Source organism: Lithobates pipiens, unplaced genomic scaffold (assembly GCF_037356315.1).
Source record: "Lithobates pipiens isolate NorthernLeopardFrog02 unplaced genomic scaffold, aLitPip1_a1.2 Scaffold_16, whole genome shotgun sequence".
NCBI classification, from domain to species: Eukaryota; Metazoa; Chordata; class Amphibia; order Anura; family Ranidae; genus Lithobates; species Lithobates pipiens.
In genome coordinates this window covers 403,120,845-403,147,400 of record NW_027507748.1, presented here as the reverse complement: position 1 = coordinate 403,147,400, position 26,556 = coordinate 403,120,845, and the positions used below count along the sequence as shown (strand labels likewise).

Sequence of the window (26,556 nt, the reverse complement as noted above, 5' to 3'; positions counted from 1 at the left end):
CATAATTGGGATTCGTAGCGATGACCCTAGTGCTGCTAGGCAGAAGTGCTAACCACTTAGTCACTGTGCTGCCTGCATGCAATGTCTGTGTGGTGCGATTTTGGGCCATTTGTTTGGCCCAAATCGCACCGAATCCAGACCAAAAAAAGGTGCAGAACCCTTTTTCCTCCCGCACTGGAATCAGATAGCATTTACACCTATGCAATCCAATTCTGTCAATCACACTGCGTTTTTTGAACAGTGCTGGGGTGTTCTCATTAACTCCCGCTGTGGTTTGCCTGAACACTGTGTAATTTCAATGTGGTACAGGAAACGCACAGGATTCGCTGTGTTTCCCGCACAACATGTGTGTAAACCGAGCCTAAAAGATGTCAAATTTGTGATGGAAATGCGGTATTTATAACACGGAGTACCTACTCTTGACTTTATAGCTTGTCACAAAATCACAAAGAAGATCCATTCAAAAAAGGATGTTTATTCTTTTAATAAACAAAGCTCAAATAATCGAGGAACATAGTCAAAACTCTTGTTTTACTGGCGCTCATTTCTTGCTAGACCTGCCAATGCAATGGAGTGCAATACACACAGAGTTCATTGACTTTTTATTGCTGCCAGTTTGAAATGTTAATTCTTTCTGTTTAACATCAGTGATTTGCTTAAAGTAGACCGTCTAAAAGATGAACTCCTTATTCTTTAAGTAGACACCAGTCAAATAGTGGATTGCAGTCTTTATATTGCTGAAGGGAAGGATTATCTAGATCTCCTTTATCATTGTGTTCTTTAGCTCCTAGATGTTCTGATGGAGGCCCAGTCGTCCTGACACAAACACAGCGATAGCCATCATAGCCAGCTAAATACAATTTCCTGGGAACACCAACCCAGTCCCTCTGTATTCCACCACTAAGTGAAAGACAAATGGAAAAAAAATTAAATATTTCAACTACAAACTGGTAAAACTATACAAATTCCAAACAGTCACTGTGCATATTATTTTGTTACTTAGGGCTCTTTCACACAGGCTTTCCAATCAGGGATGCATGTCCGTTTTTCGGGCGGACCTAATCAGACACTGCAGATGTCAGCGGCGACATATCTGCTGCTATCCGGTCCGATCCTGACCATGAAATCCAGACGGATGGTGACCCTATTTTCCATCCGTCTGGCGAATTGGATAAAATCAGACAGGTGGTTCGTCTTCATCCGATCTCCCCATAGAGGAGAGTGGGGCTCTAACAGGTCCGTCTCTGCACAGTAAGCGAAGACGGACCTGTCATTCGTTTGCTCAGCGGAGATCAGTGAATCGACCTCCCAATGAGCAAAGTGGAGTCCTTCTAGCTGACCACCCCGTGTGAAAGGACCCTAAAAGGAAATCCTCAAATTTTGTTTAAAAACTATATCATATAAAATTGCTACATGAGTCCTTTTGTAATATAATGTTCTTTTAACGTTCTCTTAAAGTACCTTTTTATTTCAATGTGTAATTTAAATTTCTAAAGCTATCCAAAATTGCAATGCAGTAGGGCAACCCAGACACATTTTGTATACCCTTGGTGTACAGAATACCCCTAAAATGTAATTTCCTGCTTGTGTGATCAGCTTATAGCTTTTCTCAGAAGTTTGCACTAAATCTGTCAAACATCTGTAGAAAATTAGTTTGTCAGAACATTCTTTCTTGCTATTAGTGATTTAACTAATTTCAATTGAAACCCTTAATCCAATATTGCCAATTTGAATGGATGCCACATAATAAACGGGTATAAATACTAAATGTATAATTTTATTTTTGCATAAAATATAATTTCTTTGGGGAAAAAAATGCATTTTGCGCCTTGGAATTTTCTTGTCACTGCGGTCAAATATTAATATTGAATTGAAACCACTATTGGGAAAAAATATTTATATTTTTTCAATTTTGCTATTTATTTTTTCTGCAAAAGTGTAGTTTCCTCTTAAATGACCCAATAATCCTTGATTTAGCTGCATCACTGATGTATAATGAACAGTGTTAATTTCATTGACTAAAATATTTTCCTCAACTTAATACTATTTTAGTCGACTAAATTTCAGATGACTAAAATACAACTAAAACGGCATTTTAGTCAAGAGACTGATTCGAAATTTGACATCAAAATTAACACTGGTGATGAATTACAGAATCAGTGTAAGAAGACAAAGTAACACATTTCTTTATGGATACTGTATACATTATCCAAGTGGCATTGTAGTACTGTATCCTTTTTTGGAACGGAGCAATTTCATGATTAAGCTATATTTTCTTATTGCTATTAAAACTGATTTATTTATTTTTGTGGAGTAGGGGCAAACTAGGTTTTTTTCCTGATGTCTTAAAGAACTGTATTTAAATGTAATATTAGGGGTTGGAGACTTCACTATATGCACCACCTCCCTTAAATGAGTTAAAAAACAAAATACCAAAAGAGCAGAATTGGAGTTTTACGGTGCCAAAAAAAATCTATAAAAATTGATATTACAAAAATATATAATTTTATTACATACACATAAAAAAAGGGAAGAAATTATATTTAGGTCCTACAAAAGCTCCAGAAGAAGCCACGATTGTGGTGAAACATATAGAGGCAACCATTCTTTAGTTTATGACCATAAGGCTCTATTTGCCCCCTTTTTTATAACTATTTTTTGAATTATGTTTATGTAATAACATTTCTATATTTTTGTAATATCAATTTGTATTGGATTTTTTTGGCACCTTAAAATTTCAATTCTGCTCTTTTTGTATTTTTTTTTGACATCTTTAAGAACTGTTTTTTGTTTAACACATATGTCAAAAGCAAAAAGAGGTGAAACCAGTGATCTATTTTTAAAACTAAGTGCACTTTTACTCTATGCCCCCACTGTGCACTGCTAACCCAGCCCCCTTCTTAGATATATACCTAAAGAAGTTGTAAACCCTTACATATATCCAGTGAAATGAGTGGTGATACACAGAGAATTACACAAATTCTCCTATGTAAGTTGTACCTGTTTTTTTGCAGCCCTCTCTCCTCTACATCCAAAGTGCGGAATTTATATAGCTTGTCTGAGCTTTCAGAAAGCAGGGGGTGGGTGCTGAAATTACACTCTGCAGTGCTCAGCGGGGAAAGTTCTGAGAGGAGATTGGAAGGAAAGGACACCCCCCCCCCTCCACAAAGCACACAGGAGCAGAGATAAGGCTGCCAATCACAGGCTGGAACTCCCTCCCCTGTCATTTATTTTTTTCTTTTGGTGTCCAGAAAACTTGTCAGATAGAGGAACGAGGCAGCAGAAAGAAATGACACTCGGTGCTTTGGACTGAGACAAGCACATACAATCGAGAGATATGCTCTGTTAATTTTTCATCTGGGAAGTTTTCCAACCATTTGCAATCATGTCTTGGACCTCTCTGTTTACATTCTGCCTCCAATCCTTGGTGCACCTGTGCAGTAGCCTTCTGTAGAATTCTATAGGACTACTTTTTTTTTTTTTTTTAACACACAGAAATACAGGCTCTGCATTAGACTGCATGAACTGTCTAAGATCCCAAGTCAATGGGCTTTTGTTTTGCATCAAAACTGCATCTCTCCACGCAGAAGTCAATGGGAACACAAATGAACATTGGAAGAACATTATGGCAAAGCAAAGCAATACAAGTAGATTGTACCTGAATGCAAGCTACAATTTCCCATCAACACAAGCCCAAAAGCAGTTGGTACAGGCCCCATCTACTGCCTTGGCTCCCTCTGCTTGGTGCAGAACTATTTACTAAAGTAAAGTGAACATGATTTACTCTACAAATTAGGTACATGCAAACATGCCAAATAAATGATCTGAACTAAAAAGTGCAGGTAACATTCAATGTAAACCTGTACCAAGAGAATGCTTGCTTCAGGCCGGTACCGAAGCAAAGAGGACATCTATTAAACCACAGAAAAAACAAGCAAGAAAATAAATTGTTCTCATCCTGTCCTTATCTGACATGTCACGTCTAAACCAGTTCTATGGGATGCAGGGCACATACATTCTTTAACCGCTTTAGCCCCAAAAGATTTGGCTGCTCAATGACCAAGCCATTTTGTGCGATACAGCACCGTGTCGCTTTAACTGACAATTGTACGGTCGTGCGACATTGTACCCAAACAAAATTGACGTCCTTTTTTCCCCACAAATAGAGCTTTCTTTTGGTGGTATTTGATCACCTGTGCAGTTTTTCATTTTTTGCGCTATAAACAAAATAGCAACGATTTAAAAAAAAAAAACTTTTACTTTTTGCTATAATAAATATCCCAAATTATTCACAAAAATTTTTTTTTTCCTCAGTTTAGGCCAATATGTATTCTTCTACATATTTTTGGTAAAAAAAAAATAAAAAAAATACGCAATAAGCGTATATTGATTGGTTTGTGCAAAATTTATCGCGTCTACAAAATAGGGGATAGATTTATGGCATTTTTATTATTTTACTACTAATGGAAGTGATCTTTTATCAGGACTGTGATATTGCAGTGGACAAATTGGACACTTTTGACACATTTTTGGGACCATTGACAATTATACAGCGATCAGTGCTATAAAAATGCACTGATTACTGTATAAAGGTCCTTGGCAGGAAAGGGGGTTAACACTAGGGGGGCGATGAAAGGGTCAACTGTGTTCCCTAGGTGTGTTCTAACTGTAGGGGGGATGGGACTGACTAAGGGAGGAGAGAGAGCGGTGTTCATACTTAGTAGGAACCCACAATCTGTCTCCTCTCCTCTGAGAGAACCGGGATTTGTGTGTTTACACACACAGATCCTGGGTCTCACTCTTGCAAGCGATTACAGGTGACCGGCGGTCATCTCGCAAGCCAGGCACTCGCATCGGCTCCAGGCACGTGCCTCCTACAGCGTCTTAAAGGGTCAACGTACAGCTATGACGGCTCGCCCAAGGGAGCCATTCTGCGCATTATAACTGCAGCGGCCTTCCTCAGTTCAACGCTCTAATGAGCACAGTGGAGAGAAGCTCAATGACAAGCAGCAGCTGTCCTCTCGGGGAGGTGAGAGAACCGAGCCATTGGTGGTGTGCGGTGGCACAGTTCTCAGTGAAGAAACGGCGAGGGACAGATGCAACATTGGTCTGATGCTCCATCCACATAAGTATAAATCAAAAAAAAATACTTCTCTTTTAAGGTTTAATATCAGACAGACTTGTACTTACTCTTACCTGTGCTTAGAACACCATACTTTAGTGACACCAGCATTAAATTCTGAATTACAGGGTGGAAACTGTTTATTCTCCTCTTGCCTCTGCTCTTTCAGCTTTAATCCAATATCAATGGTTGCTAGTGCATCCTCCAATGCTTTTGTGGGATTTCCTTGCTCATCATAAAACTTCCCTATGAGTTTCCCTAAAAGAAAAATATTTCAATGAGGATATCTTTTGTTAAACATGTATAGTGGAGCTCAGAATTGGAAACCTGTGGCTTTCCAGCTATTGTAGAAATAGGATTCCCAATTAAAGCCATGCAACCTGTGAAAAGCCACACAGTGGGGTAGATTTACTAAAACTGGAGCACTCAGAATCTGGTGCAGCTGTACAATCAGTTTCTATCCTCAGCTTGTTCAATTAAGCAGTAGCAATAAAACTTGGGATTGGTTTCTATGCAGAAGTGAGCCTAATTTTGCACTCTCCAGCTTTAGTAAATAAACTTCTGTGAATAGCTTTACATTAGAGAACCCTATGGTCAGGTGAAAACCTACCGACTGGAGTATAATTCTTCTGATAGAAGTTATACCAGTTGTGGAGGTGCAGCATCTGTGCGGGTGACAGTTCCGACACATCGTCTACAAGGCCTTGCTCTGTGAAGTCCCCAGTAACATAGGCACGAGATGCATCTCTTGCTGTTAAGAAAAATAAAAATACATATTTATAAAAAAATTATGAAGTAAAAGGAACTAAACACAAGGAAATGGATCATACAAGTGACACTTATCTATTGTAATCTACTTTTGCCAATTTCCGATCTATTTTTTACTTTTAAGCGTATTTCAATGTTTTATTTTTTTAATTAAAGTGCCGCAAGCTCGCCCATTAATAAACAGTGTTCAAATCACAGGTGTGAGGTATCACCGCTATCGGTAGTGTCGGAGCAATAATTCTAGCAAAAGACCTCCTCTGTAACTCTAAACTGGTAACCATTAAATAAAAATGAAAGCATCATCTATGGAGATTCTGAAGTGCCGTAGTTTGTCACCATTCCAAAAGTGCATGCAATTTTAAAGTGTAAGATGTTGGGTATCTATTTACTCGGCATAACATCATCTTTTACAATATACAAAAAATTGGTCATACTTTACTGTTTTTTTTATTTTTTTGTTTTTTCTTTATTCAGTGACGTGTATTTTTTCCAAAACCATTTGCATTTGAAAGACCGCTGCGCAAATACTGTGTGACATAAAATATTGCAACGACCGCCACGTTATTCTCTAGGGTCTCTGAAATTTGCTCTTTGCTGACGTCACCAATGCCAGTCCAGGCACTGCGGCATTCCGACCATGGAGTCTGGATTCACCAGGTGCCTGGACTGACACCCCGCTCAGCGAGCCACTCCGCCCCCTCCACAGCCTAGCACTCCAATGAGCATGGAGGCGCAGAGCGGAGAGCTGTGACTGACAGTCAGCAGCCCTCTGCTCATGGAGCTCTAAGAACCGAGTGATCGGAGATGTTTGATTTCTCAGTGCACAGGTGTCGGGGGACAGATGCAGCATTAGACCAATGCTGCATCCACTTAGGTGAGTATGAATCAAAACAATAAATCCTTTGTTTCTCTTTTGATTTGCTTTATTTTTTTCTTTTATTCATACATAGCATTTGCATTTTCCAAATATCCAAACCATAGTAGGAGTAATACATCATGTTGGTTAAGAAATCTAAAAAAGAAAGATTAAAAAAACCCTATTCTTATAACTGCTATTCCGTTGTCTCTTGTTTAATATAAGCACCACTCTTTTAATGTTTAATTCTTTGTAATGTTAAAGCCTAGTTCATTAGTAGCTGTTCTCTCAATTTGGTTCTGTCGGACAAGAAGCTGTACACATGGGCCAAAAGTCGCCCAGTAACTGTTTTACCGATTTGTGGCCCGTGTGTACCTAGCTTTACTGTTGGCGTGAAAAAAGCAATTTAGGTTTTTCCCTGCACCCCCAATCCCCCCTGCCAGGAGAACACAATAGCTCCATGGGAGGGATTCCTTCATCAACCCTGACTCTGTTGATGGGGAAATTGAGTGCTTTTCTTTCCTACCACTGGTGATTGGAGGGAAGAAAACCGCCTCACCTATGGCCTGCCATACATGATTGTGGGAGGAAGGTAATGGATGTTAAATAATAAAATCTACCATACACATATACAGTATGGAGACCAATCAGTTATATCCAGCCCTAACTGTAGTATGGTGATGGAGGTGAAATTAATACAATATACACCAGGGTAAGCTAGATATCCCCCTCTTCTCCTGGTTCAGGACATACAGGTTTGTACACACAAGGATGACATAACTGATGGTTTTAAGTGGTGAAGTTTGAGATTACCATTGCCTGTTTATGATCCTCCAGTTTTCCTGATCAAAATGCATTGAGAGCCCGGAACATCACTTCATTAACAAGAACTGTGTGTGCTCAGCACAGGACCTGGAAGATGGTGGTTATCACTGCAGTAGCGATGACTAGTACAGCGATTCACCACTTCCACATTGGTCCCTCAGGTATGAGATATGCATACTTTTTGGACCAATGTAACTATGCAATTAAGCACATGGAGTTCAGCTTGAAGGGTTTGTTCACACCATGTCTGTTGAAATGTGTTTTTCTGTACATCATTGTACATGTATGGTATTAAAGGGGCAAATATATGTGTGGACAGGAGAGAGTGTCAAACCTGTAAAAAATTTAGATAAAAGATCTAAACCAGCTTTTGTTGCAATATTCACCTTTGAATCTAGAGATTTCATGCCCTGATCATCCTGGACATGTTCCTTATACTATTGTATATCTGCCTGAAGTTCAATTTTTAGAGCTCTGGTAGCAGTTTGGGGTCATATGGGAGTGCAAGGAAGCAAAGTATAGAATGGTTAATATGACCCCTATGCAGCAGACCTATTATTTTCCCTGCATTAGACAAAGTACAGCAAAGTTGAGGGGGACTCCTGAGGATAGACACATTGGATTTGCTGTAACTTGATTTGAATATCAAAGCCCAGAAGCTCTCAGTTTTATCCTGGCGTTAAAGTCTGTTGGTCACTGGCCAGGAACAAGTATAAGGATGAGGGTTCAAGGTTTCAGATGCATAATATTTAGGTGTGTTCTAGATCAGTGATACACTGACTAAAGTGGGGGTCAGCAACCTGTAGATTGCGATCTACCAATAGATCGTGGACAGGTGACTGGTAGATCATGGTCTTGACTTGCTGACATGCCATTTGAGAGCATCAAACAGAGTGCAATTCATATATTACTTGTCAAGTTGGAGCTGAAGTAGGAGCAAGAGCTGTATAAGCCAACTTAACCGCAGGGTTTTACCACCCCCCCAACTTTGTGTGAATGGGCATTAGGGGGGCCATTGCTGAATGCAACTAAGGGCTCATTCACAAGTGCAGCAGGCACTGCTGCTCCCCTGAAAAGCAATCTGCGTGTATTTGACAGGTGCTGAAGAGGTGATATATTGCCTCCTCACTATCCAATTTAAACCCATGATTGCTGTGCAATGCAAGCGATTGTGACACAGTGCTACAACAATCAGAGGTTTAAATCAGGTGTGAGGAGGTGACGCAGTGGATGCTACTGAATTTTAAAATGTGCCCACTTACCTGTCCAGGGCACCCTCGAAGTCAGCACCCAAAGCCGATCTATCCCTCGGCTGTCGGGTGCTGCCGTCGCCATCCTCGGTAAGGGAATCAGGAAGTGAGGCCTTGCGGTTTCACATCCTAGTTCCCTACTGTGCATGCGCAACTCGCGCTGCACTATCCCACTGGTCCCTGCTGCTTTCTGTCGTAGTAGATACCCACGGGAGGCTCGGGTATCTATGCCTGGAAGTGGTAGCAAAATACTTGTACTAGACAAGTATCTGCTCTCCCCTCCCCCCAGAAAGGTGCCAAATGTGACACTGGAGAGGGGACCGGAAAAGCGGAAGTTCCATTTTTGAGTGGAACTTCGCTTTAAATAGATTAATTAACTGTATCATCAGCTCCATCGAGTGGCCAAAATGTGGTATTTGTTCTCGTTGAGGCGTTTCAAAAACCTATACTGCATTTTGACAACTAGAGGTGGCTGATGATGCAGGAATGAATCAATTTGAAAACATATATAGTGAGATTTGATTCAGCTTGCACAAATGTTTTATAAGTCGACCTAAGTAACATCCAGGATCGGGATCACAGCCTTAAAGAATACAACTTCAAAAACAAGTCAACACTAGCAACTCCCATGTTTCTTTCCTTGCATTTTAGAGATATATCTGCTACAATCCGGCCACGATCCAAAAGAGGTTATCTTTAGTAAAACTGCATGTACCACAATAGATCAGAGTCATAATCAACCAAAGTTATATACAAATATTTTCCTGTAAAAGTCACTCTTGGCTTGTGTCAAGTGTACAGTTTAAGGGGAAAACACTGCGCTACAATTTAGTATATATGGAAAAAGGCCTCAACAGCCAAAAACAGCAGCCAACACCAAAAAACAAACAAAGTTCAACAAACAAAATAATACAAATAGTGTAGCGCTTCCCTAATGAATGTGGTCAGCATAAATTGTATGAATAAAGGCAAAAATAATATAAATATGAATGCCTAAAGAAAAGTCCAATATTGGCCGCACATTCCACTATGTAGCAGGCCCAAGGGTGGCCGAACCGTCACAGAGGGGGGAAATTGGACTGGGCGGATGTATTCATGCGAGTCTGCTTGACTGTAACATCAGAGAAGAATGGATAAAATACTTCTTACCGACTTAGTTGGACCCATACAGTCATATGACAGTTGAGTCTAGAAGGCTTTAGGTCACAGTTTGGGACCGAGGAGTACGAAGAGGGAGGTCTGTTGAGCTGATGGATGAGCTCAAAACGATTGTAGGCCCTGTGATGGATCCTTTCAAATGGAACGTCAAGGGTGTATGTAGTCAATCTCAGACGTAGCCCGTTGTACTGATGCTCCAATCTCGCCCAAATAGGGAGGGAGACGTTGTGGAGGTTCAAGCCAAAGAAACAGAAAAAAGGAAAAAAGAAAAAAGGCTCCACATGGTGCAGGTCAGACGGTATAAAAAAGGTTGATTTATTGAAGTCAAAAAATAATTAATGACTTAGTGATCACATAGACAGTCTAAAATAGAAATTAAAAGCAATGTAGGGTGCCAACAGCTCGCCCAACGCGTTTCGACATATGTGTCTTCTACAGGGGCATGTTGGGGCCCACCACATTGCTAGCAAATATATAAGGAGTCAGAGAGGGGTTCCGCCTACCAAAGGGCGGGGAATCCTATCTCGGACAGCCTCTTAAAGATACAATGAACATTTAATCAAATCAGAGAAAACATGTTTAAACACAACAAATAAATATAAATAAGATATAAAAATGTCACTGATACAAGCTATCGAATTAATTTAGTGACAAAAATATAAGAATAAGCCACCACATTCACAGATGGATATCCCTAAGTTAATCATAATATTGAAGGTCTAATCTAACATAAAAATGCAAGAAAATCTAGTACATAAAAGGCATCCCCAGAAATCGCATCCAGCACCAATGCAAATTGTTAAATTAATATAGTGACAAAAATAAATAAGTCATCATGTTCGCAAATAAATATCTCTAAATTAATCATATTAGACATGGCCTCATCTAACATAAAAATGCAAGAAAATCCAATGCACATACAGGACATATAGAAATCGCATCAAATGCCACTGCTAAAAGATCGGACATATACCACCTATTTCACATAGACTAAACTGCAACACCACATAAAGTGACCTGTTTACATTTGTGTAGTGTAATAGAAGGAACTGTGAGGATCTGTATATTGTCCTCATTGTGCTGTTTGAATGTCTCAGACTTATTTTACTAACCGTAAGTGGCCAGGAAAGTGTATATCAGTAACCATAGTGATAGTCCTTACGTGATGATCTATTGTTTACAGTTCAGATCACAAGGTCAGAAGGTGTGTAATAAAAGAGAAGGTACAGCCAATCACTACATACATGTGTCACATGGCTATGGAGGGAGTGGATGTGGGAGTGGAAAAGGACCATCATGTCCAATAGAAAAGACAATTGTACTTCTAGGTCACCACATAGAAATGCAAGGGAAGGAGGGATATAGCGCACCATGGCACACTCCCTCTCCTGTACGTGCTCCGTACTGCCAATCGCAGAGAGCCACGTCAGGACCCATTACCTCGGATCGGGGGCGTGCATGTGCGGACGTCAAACGCTGCGTCACTATGTTACAACCCAGGGGGCGTGTGCGTTTGAACGTATGCGTGCGAACGTCACACGCTACGTCACTACGTCACGACGCGAGGGGCGTGTGCGTGTGAGCGTCACGCATCCAATAACTTTCCGGGGAATAGGGAGGGGAGGGGCCACAAAAAATAGGCGCCGTTTCGCTCGTGGTGAGCGTCACACGCCGCAGGCGTAGCAATACACAGCGCAGCCAATCAGAAAAAATGGGCCAGCTCTACACGTGCGCCGTAACCAATGACGCCATCACGTCACGTTGAATCCGGGAACCTTAAGGAAGCAGGACAACGGGGAGGATACAGAAGGCGTGGCGACATAGCGTCACGTCCAGTAAAAACACCCGACGTAACCATAGCAACCAAGGCATCATAATGATAGTAAATCGAAAGATATCAGGAAAAGAAAAACAAATAACGCCCCATAGCCAGAATGGACAGCTGGTAACAATAGGGAGATATCTAAGAAAAAAATATATATAAAAAATGGTGACATAGGCAAATAATGTGAATTACGCTCATATTACCTAAAAAAGTGATAAGGTGCCAGTGACGTGAGGGTGAACTTAAAGTATAGCACATATCGTATATTTTCTAATAGTAACAAAAATAAAGTCAAGTAATGTGAATTACACACATAATGACCAAAAAATATATATTAAAGTGCCAGTAACATGGAAGTGAACTTGGAATCTGGCACATATAGCGTATTTACTAATAGTGTCAAAAATAAATATAAATTCTAAATTGGTCGGAAAAATCCGTCCCCAATCACACGTAGTCTAGAGAAAATGCATAATAATCGCATATATCTAGATTTGGACACGGGACTGAGGATGAAGTGCATATATGTATGAAATTAAGTGAGCGTTGTGCCGTAAAGGGCGCAAACTAAAAAACAAATAGGTGAATATAATTGAAGTGACCTGAAAAATAAATAAATATTGTATGTAATAATGTGAGGAAACACCTAAAAATATTGCGGATTAAAGTGAATAATGAAGTAAACATACAGATCGAAAATGAAAAGAAAAAATGAAGTGTAGTGGTAATAATCCATGACAGGATAAATTAAGCCTGATTAATGAAACTATTGATGTCCCAGTCTGTATTCATGCCAAAGGGGGAATAGCACCTCAATTCATAAATCCAAAATGTCTCGAGGCGCGACACCCCCCTCAGGCATGAATCACCTCTCCAGTTTGGGACAAATTTGTCAATGACTTGGAAGCGGGTACCTGTGGGATCTCTATTGTGTTTTTCAAGGTAATGTCTCGGAACCGGGTGTTTGTCACACCCTTTTTTGATTTTACTAAGATGTTCATTGACTCTAGTAGAGAAGTTGCGTATAGTGCGACCAACATATTGTTGGTTGCAAGGGCAGGTGATCAGATAAACAATATACCTGGTAACGCAAGTAGTAAAGTGTTTCATAAGGTACCTGCGTGAAGTGGTTGAAGATGTAAAAGAATCACTTTTCCCCTTGCCCAACATGTTATGTAGGCATACGTTACATTTTCTGCAAGGAAAGTATCCCTTGCTAAGTGGGAAAAATTGTATCGGTTTGGGGATATCCTAATCACCGAGGAAAAGGCTCTAAACCCCAAAATAAAGGCAAAGGCAGAAATAATCAGGGTCACGGCCAAGAGAGACACTATGGAAACACCAACGGTGGTTACCAACACACTCCCCGTGAATATAGCGGAACTCTGAGGGACGATAAATATAGTCACAGGAGGGAGGACTACTCACACAGTACTCCAATTCGCACTCATAATCGTTACCTACCTCTTAGGGATGAGGATCATTATGACTTCCAACGTGATCCCCCACCCTATATGACATACAATGATGACCCTCCATTTAGACCCCCTTATAATCGCAATTATCCATCAGGGCCTCCTTACCATCAGGATTTTCACAGGGATACCCCCATACACGGAGGAAACCAAAAACTAAACGAGGCACCAGAGGGGGGAGGCGCATCCAGCACAAAAAGAAAACGGACACAGTAGGTGCAGGCATCTTCAATTTAAGCTCAGTGACATTGTCAGCGAGTGAACAATGCATTCTAGATAAGGGCCTTAAATTTGTCCCACCTAGAAAACTCAATAAATTTAACACATTTATTGATGTGCACAAGTTCATCCGCAAGTTACACATTCAGAGACATTTTTTGTGATTCATGCCTGAGGGGGGTGTCGCGCCTCGAGACATTTTGGATTTATGAATTGAGGTGCTATTCCCCCTTTGGCATGAATACAGACTGGGACATCAATAGTTTCATTAATCAGGCTTAATTTATCCTGTCATGGATTATTACCACTACACTTCATTTTTTCTTTTCATTTTCGATCTGTATGTTTACTTCATTATTCACTTTAATCCGCAATATTTTTAGGTGTTTCCTCACATTATTACATACAATATTTATTTATTTTTCAGGTCACTTCAATTATATTCACCTATTTGTTTTTTAGTTTGCGCCCTTTACGGCACAACGCTCACTTAATTTCATACATATATGCACTTCATCCTCAGTCCCGTGTCCAAATCTAGATATATGCGATTATTATGCATTTTCTCTAGACTACGTGTGATTGGGGACGGATTTTTCCGACCAATTTAGAATTTATATTTATTTTTGACACTATTAGTAAATACGCTATATGTGCCAGATTCCAAGTTCACTTCCATGTTACTGGCACTTTAACCAGTTGCCGACCGCCGCACGACGATGTACGTCGATAGCATGGCACGGGCAGGCATATTGGCGTACATGTACGTCCCTTGCCTCCCGCGGGTCGGGGGCCCGATCGGGCCCCCGCCCGGTGCCTGCGGCGGTCGGTATTCGTGCGGGAGCGATCCCGGACGAGGGGACGGCCATTCGTTCATGGCCACCCCCTCGCGATCGCTCCCGACGAATAGGAATCCCCCGTGACATCACTTCCTCTCCTGTAATGTAAACACAGGAGAGGAAGTGATGTATTCTCTCCTCCGTGTCGGTATTTTTCGTTCCGACACGGAGGAGAGCGGATCGGTGAGTTGCACCAACACTCTACACACACAGTAGAACATGCCAGGCACACTCACACCCCCCCTTTACCCCCCGATCACCCCCCCAATTACCCCTGCCCCCCAGTCACAGTGACACCAATGTCATTTTTTTTTTTTTTTTTTTTTTTTTTTGCATTGGTGTCATTTGTGACTGTAATAACTGTTAGGGCAGTTAGAGTTAGCCCCCTTTAGTTCTAATGTACCCCCCTAACCCCCCCAATAAAGGTTTAACCCCGTGATCACCCCCCGTCGCCAGTGTCACTAAGGCTGGGTTCACATTGCAGCGGTTTATCAGAACGAATGTGATTCGCACCGCACTGCAGTGCAAATCACATCCGATCTCTGTGCGATTCGAGTTCAGCCATTCGCCGCACCCGCCGCACCCGCCACACCCGCCGCACCCACCGCAAATTCGCACGGGACCCTTTTTTTGGCCCGCAGCAGAATCGGATCGCATGGGTGTTCACACCATGCGATCCGAGTTTGCAGATCGCACTGCGATATGCGAACTGATCTGGGGGTGTCAGTAACATTTCACTGACACTCCCAGCAGTTCGCATAGGGCAGTGTGAACTGCCGCCGGGAGGCATGCGATGCGGGAACCCGCCGCGCATTCGTGGCGTTTCCGCATCGCTCCAGTGTGAACCCAGCCTAATAAGCGATCATTTTTCTGATCGCCGTATTAGTGTCACAGGTGACGCTAGTTAGGCAGGTAGGTATTTAGGTTCGCCGCAGCTTTTTATAGCGCCAGGGACCCCCATATACTACCGCATAAAGCCCCCTGATTGCCCCCTAGTTAACCCTTTCACCAGTGATCACCATATAACTGTTACAGGTGACGCTGGTTGGTTAGTTATTTTTTATAGTTTCAGGGCACCCGCCATTTATTACCTAATAAAGGTTTAACCCCCTGATCACCCGGCGGGTGTCATTTGTGACTAATAACTGTTAGGGCAGTTAGGGTTAGCCCCCTTTAGTTCTAAGGTACCCCCCTAACCCCCCCAATAAAGGTTTAACCCCGTGATCACCCCCCGTCGCCAGTGTCACTAAGGCTGGGTTCACATTGCAGCGGTTTATGAGAACGGATGTGATTCGCACCGCACTGCAGTGCAAATCACATCCGATCTCTGTGCGATTCGAGTTCAGCCATTCGCCGCACCCGCCGCACCCGCCGCAAATTCGCACGGGACCCTTTTTTTGGCCCGCAGCAGAATCGGATCGCATGGGTGTTCACACCATGCGATCCGAGTTTGCAGATCGCACTGCGATATGCGAACTGATCTGGGGGTGTCAGTAACATTTCACTGACACTCCCAGCAGTTCGCATAGGGCAGTGTGAACTGCCGCCGGGAGGCATGCGATGCGGGAACCCGCCGCGCATTCGTGGCGTTCCCGCATCGCTCCAGTGTGAACCCAGCCTAATAAGCGATCGTTTTTCTGATCGCTGTATTAGTGTCACAGGTGACGCTAGTTAGGCAGGTAGGTATTTAGGTTCGCCGCAGCTTTTTATAGCGCCAGGGACCCCCATATACTACCGCATAAAGCCCCCTGATTGCCCCCTAGTTAACCCTTTCACCAGTGATCACCATATAACTGTTACAGGTGACGCTGGTTGGTTAGTTATTTTTTTATAGTTTCAGGGCACCCGCCATTTATTACCTAGTCTCACTAGTGTATCCCTAAATTTAGGGGTGTCTACTTTCCAAAATGGGGTCATTTGGGGGGGGTTTGTGCCATCTTGGCATTTTATGGCCTTCAAAACTGTAACGCCCTTAGAAAGCCTGAAGGCGGTGCTTGGTTTTCGGGGCCCCGTACGCGGCTAGGCTCCCAAAAAGTCCCACATATGTGGTATCCCCGTACTCAGGAGAAGCAGCAGAATTTATTTTGGGGTGTCATTTCACATATGCCCATGGCATGCGTGAGCAATATATCATTTAGTGACAACTTTGTGAAAAAAAAAAAAAAAAAAAAAAGTTTGTAATTTTCCCGCAACTTGTGGCAAAATATAAAATATTCCATGGACTCAACATGCCTCTCAGCAAATAGCTTGGGGTGTCTACTTTCTAAAATGGGGTCATTTGTGGGGGTTTTGTGCCATCTTGGCATTTTATGGCCTTCAAAACTGTAATAGGTAGTGAGAAGTGAACTCAAAAATTTACGCCCTTAGAAAGCCTGAAGGCGGTGCTTGGTTTTCGGGGCCCCGTACGCGGCTAGGCTCCCAAAAAGTCCCACATATGTGGTATCCCCGTACTCAGGAGAAGCAGCAGAATTTATTTTGGGGTGTCATTTCACATATGCCCATGGCATGTGTGAGCAATATATCATTTAGTGACAACTTTGTGAAAAAAAAAAAAAAAAAAAAAAGTTTGTAATTTTCCCGCAACTTGTGGCAAAATATAAAATATTCCATGAACTCAACATGCCTCTCAGCAAATAGCTTGGGGTGTCTACTTTCTAAAATGGGGTCATTTGTGGGGGTTTTGTGCCATCTTGGCATTTTATGGCCTTCAAAACTGTAATAGGTAGTGAGAAGTGAACTCAAAAATGTACGCCCTTAGAAAGCCTGAAGGCGGTGCTTGGTTTTCGGGGCCCCGTACGCGGCTAGGCTCCCAAAAAGTCCCACATATGTGGTATCCCCGTACTCAGGAGAAGCAGCAGAATTTATTTTGGGGTGTTATTTCACATACGCCCATAGCATGTGTGAGCAATATATCATTTAGTGACAACTTTGTGTAAAAAAAAAAAAAAATTTTTTTTTTTGTCATTATTCAATCGCTTGAGGCAAAAAAATAAAATATTCAATGGGCTCAACATGCCTCTTATCAATTTCCTTAGGGGGTCTACTTTCCAAAATGGGGTCATTTGGGGGGGTTTTGTACTGCCCTGCCATTTTAGCACCTCAAGAAATGAGATAGGCAGTCGTAAACTAAAAGCTGCGTAAATTGCAGAAAACGTACCTTAGTTTGTAGATGTGACAACTTTTGCGCAAACCAATAAATATACAATTATTGACTTTTTTTTTACCAAAGACATGTGGCTGAATACATTTTGGCCTAAATGTATGACTAAAATTGAGTTTATTGGATTTTTCTAATAACAAAAAGTAGAAAATATCATTTTTTTTCAAAATTTGCGGTCTTTTTACGTTTATATCGCAAAAAATAAAAATCGCAGAGGCCATCAAATACCATCAAAAGAAAGCTCTATTTGTGGGAAGAAAAGGACGCAAATTTTGTTTGGGTACAACATTGCATGACCGCGCAATTACCAGTTAAAGCAGCGCAGTGCCAAAGTGTAAAAAGACCTCTGGTCATTTACCAGCAAAATGGTCCGGTCTGAAAGTGGTTAATATATATTTTTTGGTCATTATGTGTGTAATTCACATTACTTGACTTTATTTTTGTTACTATTAGAAAATATACGATATGTGCTATACTTTAAGTTCACCCTCACGTCACTGGCACCTTATCACTTTTTTAGGTAATATGAGCGTAATTCACATTATTTGCCTATGTCACCATTTTTTATATATATTTTTTTCTTAGATATCTCCCTATTGTTACCAGCTGTCCATTCTGGCTATGGGGCGTTATTTGTTTTTCTTTTCCTGATATCTTTCGATTTACTATCATTATGATGCCTTGGTTGCTATGGTTACGTCGGGTGTTTTTACTGGACGTGACGCTATGTCGCCACGCCTTCTGTATCCTCCCCGTTGTCCTGCTTCCTTAAGGTTCCCGGATTCAACGTGACGTGATGGCGTCATTGGTTACGGCGCACGTGTAGAGCTGGCCCATTTTTTCTGATTGGCTGCGCTGTGTATTGCTACGCCTGCGGCGTGTGACGCTCACCACGAGCGAAACGGCGCCTATTTTTTGTGGCCCCTCCCCTCCCTATTCCCCGGAAAGTTATTGGATGCGTGACGCTCACACGCACACGCCCCTCGCGTCGTGACGTAGTGACGTAGCGTGTGACGTTCGCACGCATACGTTCAAACGCACACGCCCCCTGGGTTGTAACATAGTGACGCAGCGTTTGACGTCCGCACATGCACGCCCCCGATCCGAGGTAATGGGTCCTGACGTGGCTCTCTGCGATTGGCAGTACGGAGCACGTACAGGAGAGGGAGTGTGCCATGGTGCGCTATATCCCTCCTTCCCTTGCATTTCTATGTGGTGACCTAGAAGTACAATTGTCTTTTCTATTGGACATGATGGTCCTTTTCCACTCCCACATCCACTCCCTCCATAGCCATGTGACACATGTATGTAGTGATTGGCTGTACCTTCTCTTTTATTACACACCTTCTGACCTTGTGATCTGAACTGTAAACAATAGATCATCACGTAAGGACTATCACTATGGTTACTGATATACACTTTCCTGGCCACTTACGGTTAGTAAAATAAGTCTGAGACATTCAAACAGCACAATGAGGACAATATACAGATCCTCACAGTTCCTTCTATTACACTACACAAATGTAAACAGGTCACTTTATGTGGTGTTGCAGTTTAGTCTATGTGAAATAGGTGGTATATGTCCGATCTTTTAGCAGTGGCATTTGATGCGATTTCTATATGTCCTGTATGTGCATTGGATTTTCTTGCATTTTTATGTTAGATGAGGCCATGTCTAATATGATTAATTTAGAGATATTTATTTGCGAACATGATGACTTATTTATTTTTGTCACTATATTAATTTAACAATTTGCATTGGTGCTGGATGCGATTTCTGGGGATGCCTTTTATGTACTAGATTTTCTTGCATTTTTATGTTAGATTAGACCTTCAATATTATGATTAACTTAGGGATATCCATCTGTGAATGTGGTGGCTTATTCTTATATTTTTGTCACTAAATTAATTCGATAGCTTGTATCAGTGACATTTTTATATCTTATTTATATTTATTTGTTGTGTTTAAACATGTTTTCTCTGATTTGATTAAATGTTCATTGTATCTTTAAGAGGCTGTCCGAGATAGGATTCCCCGCCCTTTGGTAGGCGGAACCCCTCTCTGACTCCTTATATATTTGCTAGCAATGTGGTGGGCCCCAACATGCCCCTGTAGAAGACACATATGTCGAAACGCGTTGGGCGAGCTGTTGGCACCCTACATTGCTTTTAATTTCTATTTTAGACTGTCTATGTGATCACTAAGTCATTAATTATTTTTTGACTTCAATAAATCAACCTTTTTTATACCGTCTGACCTGCACCATGTGGAGCCTTTTTTCTTTTTTCCTTTTTTCTGTTTCTTTGGCTTGAACCTCCACAACGTCTCCCTCCCTATTTGGGCGAGATTGGAGCATCAGTACAACGGGCTACGTCTGAGATTGACTACATACACCCTTGACGTTCCATTTGAAAGGATCCATCACAGGGCCTACAATCGTTTTGAGCTCATCCATCAGCTCAACAGACCTCCCTCTTCGTACTCCTCGGTCCCAAACTGTGACCTAAAGCCTTCTAGACTCAACTGTCATATGACTGTATGGGTCCAACTAAGTCGGTAAGAAGTATTTTATCCATTCTTCTCTGATGTTACAGTCAAGCAGACTCGCATGAATACATCCGCCCAGTCCAATTTCCCCCCTCTGTGACGGTTCGGCCACCCTTGGGCCTGCTACATAGTGGAATGTGCGGCCAATATTGGACTTTTCTTTAGGCATTCATATTTATATTATTTTTGCCTTTATTCATACAATTTATGCTGACCACATTCATTAGGGAAGCGCTACACTATTTGTATTATTTTGTGTCAAGTGTATGTGCTTTCTCCGTAGTCACTCTATAGATGGCCTCATGCACACAGGCTGTTTTCGCTGTGCCTGGGAAGTACAGCTGGATTGTACTGCCACCTATAGCAATGAATGGTTGTATGTGGGTACATGGTGTACTTAAAACCAATCGCCATGTTTAATTTCACGTTAAAAATGTATTAATCCCAAAAGCAAACATTTATTATATTGCAGCTTGCCTATTCTTAGTTGTGATAACTGCATTTGTTTCCTTTTTTTAAGCTTTGTTTTACCAAAATAAGCTATCCTACATATGTAGTAATTAGATCAGGGGTCTCAAACTGGCGGCCCTCCAGCTGTTGCAAAAATCCCATCATGCCTGTGGGAGTCATGCTTGTAACTGTTAGCTTTGCAATCCCTCATGGGACTTGTAGTTTGGCAACAGCTGGAGGGCCACCAGTTTGAGACAACTGAGTTACAGGATTGAGACAAACCATTTAGCACTGACAGGAGTGCCTACAATTATCAGCTTTTAGTTATGCAAAGCCTTTTTCCCCAAACGATAAAAAATATTCCTGAAACTGCTTATAAAGTGTGAGCTGAAGTTTGGCTAGGGTATCAATATCTGCTAATACATTTAACACTACTACCCTCATCCTTGGGGCACCATATCCTTTACTGACACTAATGAATAGGGCACAATTCCTCCCAATGACGCCAGCAATGGGGCACAGTTCCTCCCAAGGATACCAACAATGGGGTACAATTCCTCCCAATGACACCAATGGGGTGCAGTTGCGCCCAATGACACCAACAATGGGGTGCAGTTGCACCCAATGACACCAACAATGGATCACAAATGACTCCCAATGAAACTAACAATGGAGCACAAATTACTCCCAATGAAACTAACAAGGGGGCACAATTTCTCCAATAATACCAACAATGAGGCACAATTCCTCCCAATGGTACCAACAATGGGGCCCAATTGCTCCCAATGGTACCAACAATGGGGCACAATTCCTCCTAATGGTGCCAACAATGGGGCACAATTCCTCCCAATGGTACCAACGATGGGGCACAATTCCTCCTAATAGTACCAACGATGGGGCACAATTCCTACCAATGACACCAAAGATGGGCCCAATTGTGCCCAATGACACAAACTATGGGGCCCAATTCCTCCCAATGGTACCAACGATGGGGCACAGTTCCTCCCAATGACAACAACAATGGGGCCCAATGATGGGGCACATTTCTACTTTATGACACAAACTTTGGGGCACAGTTCCTCTCATTGACACCAAAAATGGGAGACTGTTTAGTCCAGCTGATGCTGGTACATTTTCTACTACCAGTGACTACAAAGTCTGGACAGTAAACTGGCCCTTTGTTTAGAAAGTTTGGAGACCTCTGATCCAAAGTGTAAGCAGTCTAATGCAGGAGGCGTGCTACTGGCCAGATCACTAGGTGAAAACAGAGGCTTAGGAATTAATACCACTTTAACCACTTAAGGACCGAGCCTCTTTTTTGAGACTTGTTGTTTACAAGTTACATTTTTTTTTTTTGCTAGTAAATTACTTCGAACCCTCAAACGTTATATATTATGTTTTTTTCTAACACCATAGATTAAAATGGTAGTCGTTGCAATACTTTCTGTCACACCGTATTTGCGCAGCGATCTTACGAGCGCACTTTTTGGGGGAAAAAATACACTTTTTTTAATTAAAAAATAAGACAACAGTAACGTTAGCCCAATTTTATTTTTATATTGTGAAAGATAATGTTACGCCAAGTAAATTGATACCTAACATGTCATTCTTCAAAATTGTGCCCGCTCGTGGAATGGCGACAAACTTTTACCCTTAAAAATCTCCAAAGGCGATGTTGAAAAATTTCTACAGATTACCAGTTTTGAGTTACAGAGGAGGTCTAGGGCTAGAATTATTTCTCTCGCTCTAACGATCTTGGCGATACCTCACATGTGTGGTTTTAACACCGTTTTCATATGCAGGGGCTACTCACATATGCGTTTGCTTCTGCGTGTGAGCTGGTTTGGACGTGGCGCTTAAAAAAAAGAAAAAAAATGTTTTCTTATTTATTTCCATTTTTATTTTTTTAAATGTTTGGCTCACTTTTACTCCAATGAAACTAACAAGGGGGCACAATTCCTCCCAATAATACCAACAATGAAGCACAATTCCTCCCAATGGTACCAATGACGGGGCACGATTTTTCATGTCATGTTGTGAATTAATAGCATTACAAGAGGACTTAAAAGTGATTCACATTTTCTCACTTTTTTCCACACAGTGGTGTTCAGGTCTACAACGACTTTAAAGTTATTGTTGTATGTTTTACATTTAGGTGTATGGTTAATTAAGCGCAGCTCTCTCCCTTTTTATTAGATAGGAAAGTGTATCATATTTACTTGATTTAAACTGTTTTTAATTTCTTTAGTTACTTCCTGGCAAATAAGGATGAGCTCAGGCGCGTTTGCAAACGGCACGTGCAGCGCCCGCCAGGAAGTCGGCACTGCGGAGCACTAACCACAAGCAGTGATCGGGAAATGTCTCACAGCTTGTGATTAGCGCTTCCCAGTGCCGACTTCCTGGCTGGCTCTGCATGTGCCGTTTGCAAATGCGCCTGAGCTCATCCTTACTGGCAAATAATGTCAAACATCCCAGGAGTCTTCATATGGGGGAGGGGTATTCTCATCTAAGTACACTCTCCTGCATGCATGCTTCAGCTAAGGGCAGATGGATTCCAGGAAGTAAATGCTAAACTAATCATTCGCCTTTACTCAACATGGCCATAGCCAGAACTGCTGGGGGGGGGGGGGGGGGGGTATTTTTCAGAGTGATTTCTCAACAAAAATAAGCTTTGATAGTATTTTTGGTTTGTGGTGCTCGGATGCAGTGAAATAATAGGACATGCTGCGTCCAAAGAAATATCACTATGCCTCAACCGCATGTGCTTTGGCATGGCCCCTTCACTTGAATGTGTTAAGTTTGTTGTCAGTAGTGCCGTTTATTTATTTTGAATGCAGCCGTGAAAGAAAGCATTGTGGCCATGGCATGGGTACAGCCCTAAGTGGTTGCATTTTTGTATTTAGGTGGATGGTTGGTGGGTGGTAAAACAATTGCAGACGAGCGTGCTTTTAGAACCCCCCCCCCCCCCCCCCCACGAGCCCTAGGACATGTGTTCTGAACACTGCACTTCAATATTCCCCCTAATATGGACTACAGCTACCTTAGTTTGGGGTATTCAGACCCCTCCACAAACCCATTCTGGAGATCGCAAAAATCGAACAGGACAGTGATGGTCTCCATGTATGTGTATGGCGGTATGGTGCATTGAATGATGTGTGAATAGAGGTATGGTGCATTGAATGATGTGTGAATAGAGGTAAGGTGCATTGAATGATGTGTGAATAGAGGTAAGGTGCATTGAATGATGTGTGAATGGGGGTATGGTGCATTCAATGATGTGTGAATGGGGGTATGGTGCATTCAATGATGTGTGAATGGGGGTATGGTGCATTCAATGATGTGTGAATGGCAGTATGGTGCACAAAATGATGTGTGAATGGCTGTATGGTGCATTGAATGACACGTGAATGGAAGTATGGTGCAGTGAATGGCGGTATAGTGGATTGAATGACACATGACTGGCAGTATGGTGTATTGATGACACTTGAATGGCAGTATGGTGCATTGAGGACACTTGAATAGCGGTATGGTGCATTGAGGACACTTGAATGGCGGTATGGTGCATTCAGGACACTTGAATGGCGGTATGGCGCAGTGAATAAGTGAATGACAGTATGGCGCATTGAATATGTGAATGACAGTATGGTGCAGTGAATGATATGTGAATGACAGTATGGTGCAGTGAATAACAGTATGGTGCAGTGAAGGATATGTGAATGACAGTATGGCGCAGTGAATGATATGTGAATGAGAGTATGGCGCAGTGAATATGTGAATGACAGTATGGTGCAGTGAATGATATGTGAATGACAGTATGGTGCAGTGAATGACAGTATGGCGCAGTGAATGATATGTGAACGACAGTATGGTACATTAAATATGTGAATGCGCCCCCTGGTACCTGCAAAGAAGCTGTAGGACCCCCCAGGTCCATAGTGCTTGCTTCCCTTGTACACATCGAAGACTTGTCCCAGCACAGCCAGGTATAGCCCAGGACTGGCCGCTCCCCCATCATAGCTGGACAGCTCCACTTTATTCATAAGCCTTCCCCCGCTCACCATACATTGCTCAGACCATAGAGAGCTCAGACCGGGGACATCGGCCAGAAACCTCACGTCTGTCCGTACAAGTAACACTGCTGCCACACACAGCGCAGCGGCTGCCAGGTACCCGAGCATGGGCACTAATACCACCAAATCAATGGCGCCGCAAGATTTCTCCAAAACACCGGCTCCTTCCGGGTACTGCAAGCCGAGATAGTCACGCTACAAGCTGGAGAGTGCTGCCACCTAGAGGAACAGCCGGACATTACAACCTTCTGCATAGTTACGCCTTTCATGCTATACACCGATCACTATGGAGCCGCCATTCTTAGTGGTTGATGGGGGGATAGGGGGACATGTGCAAGGATTGAGATTCCAGTCGAGGATGTCCTGAACTCTGCGAAGTATTCATCCCTGAACACTGTGCACCCCTGTACATAGCTCCCGAACTGTCCCTGATTTGGAGCAATGTCCCTCTTCCCCCCTCATTTGTCCCTCATTTTGGTCTGATCTATATAGTTGTATATAAAATGCACTTTTTATATTTTAAAAAGTGTTTTCCAGTGCTAAACCTTTCATCCAAATTCAAAATTGCTGCATCTGTAAATTTTAAAAGCCAATATAAAGGAATAATAGTGGTAGTAGTAGTAGTAGTGGTTTAAAAAAAAAAAAAAACCCTTATGGATTTTATTAACCTTTTTTTTGGTTAATTCACCTTACATACATTTGCCAGTAGGTGTACCTCATTCCCATCTCAAAATTTTGGAGGGTATGCCTGTATACTGCACACACCTGAGCTCTGCACCTTGGTACACTGCACTGTATATACAGTATCTCACAAAAGTGAGTACACCCCTCACATTTTTGTAAATATTTTATTATATCTTTTCATGTGACAATACTGAAGAAATTACACTTTGCTACAATGTAAAGTAGTGAGTCTACAGCTTGTATTACCGTGTAAATTTGCTGTCACTTCAAAATAACTCAACACACAGCCATTAGTGTCGAAACCATTGGCAACAAAAGTGAGTACACCCCTAAGTGAAAATGTCCAAATTGGGACGGAAGTGTCAATATTTTGTGTGGCCACCATTATTTTCTAGCACTGCCGTAACGCTCTTGGGCAGGCATGTCCAAAGTTCGGCCCGAGGGCCAATTCCGGCTCATGTTTCAGTTTAATATGCCCCCCCCCCTAGTAATTTGGCCCAGGGGGCCACAAAAGATATATAACATATTTATCGGTGCTGCAGGGGAGGGGACAGGGAGGTGGCGGGACAAGCACTATCATTACATACAGGAGAATCTCCTGTTTACTCGGCGGTGGCTGTAATAGGAAGTCCCGTCTCATGGGCTGTCATTGGACGACTGTTCTGTCTCTCACAGGAGGCGAGGCTTTGTAAACAGGAGATTCTCCTATATGTAATCGGTTGGCACTCATCCCGCCCCCTCCCTGTCCCCTCCGAGGCTGCATATGGGCATGGATCAGGCTGCATTCATGGGAATGGTGAGGTTGCATTCATGGCAATGGTGAGGCTTCATTCATGACAATGGCGAAGGCTGCAGATGGGCACTGATAAGGCTCTGACCCTTATTTTGCATCACAGTTCTTTATTTAAAATTAAAACATTTTCCTGAAACTTCCCTCTTAAAGTAAAGGTGAGTGTTAAATGCCGATAAATACAGTATATCCAAATAACACGCCAGAGCTCATCTCTTTACCACACACAGCCACAAAGGCAAGAGATTTCTTGTTGGGCAGTGTATTAGTGCTCAGACAAACACACTTAAGCCCCATACACAGTATCAGATTTTCTGCTGATTTTTGTCTTCAGATTTACCAAAACCATGTAGTGCAAGGGCCTGCCTGATTGCATACTGTGGCAACACGCAGGTAAAATCACCTGGTTGTATCCAGGATGGGAAATATGTGTGCCCTAGATTTAGGCTTTATGCAGACTTGTACAATTAGAGGGGAAGAGTTAATGAGCCCAGCTGAAGTAAGTGGGCTCATTAAG

The 26,556-nt window shown here is 42.2% G+C and overlaps 1 protein-coding gene across 1 annotated transcript; it reads right to left on the bottom strand.

Moving 5' to 3' along the window:
• Window positions 1-459: 459 nt before the first annotated feature.
• On the bottom strand, window positions 460-24,755 carry CYB5D2 (cytochrome b5 domain containing 2). The gene is made up of 4 exons (XM_077482355.1): window positions 24,397-24,755; window positions 5,733-5,873; window positions 5,197-5,380; window positions 460-900 (listed from the first exon to the last, which is right to left on the bottom strand). The coding sequence occupies exons 1-4, from the start codon at window positions 24,671-24,673 to the stop codon at window positions 687-689; spliced, it is 816 nt and encodes a 271-aa protein (XP_077338481.1). The 5' UTR covers window positions 24,674-24,755; the 3' UTR covers window positions 460-686.
• Between the last annotated feature and the right edge of the window lie 1,801 nt (window positions 24,756-26,556).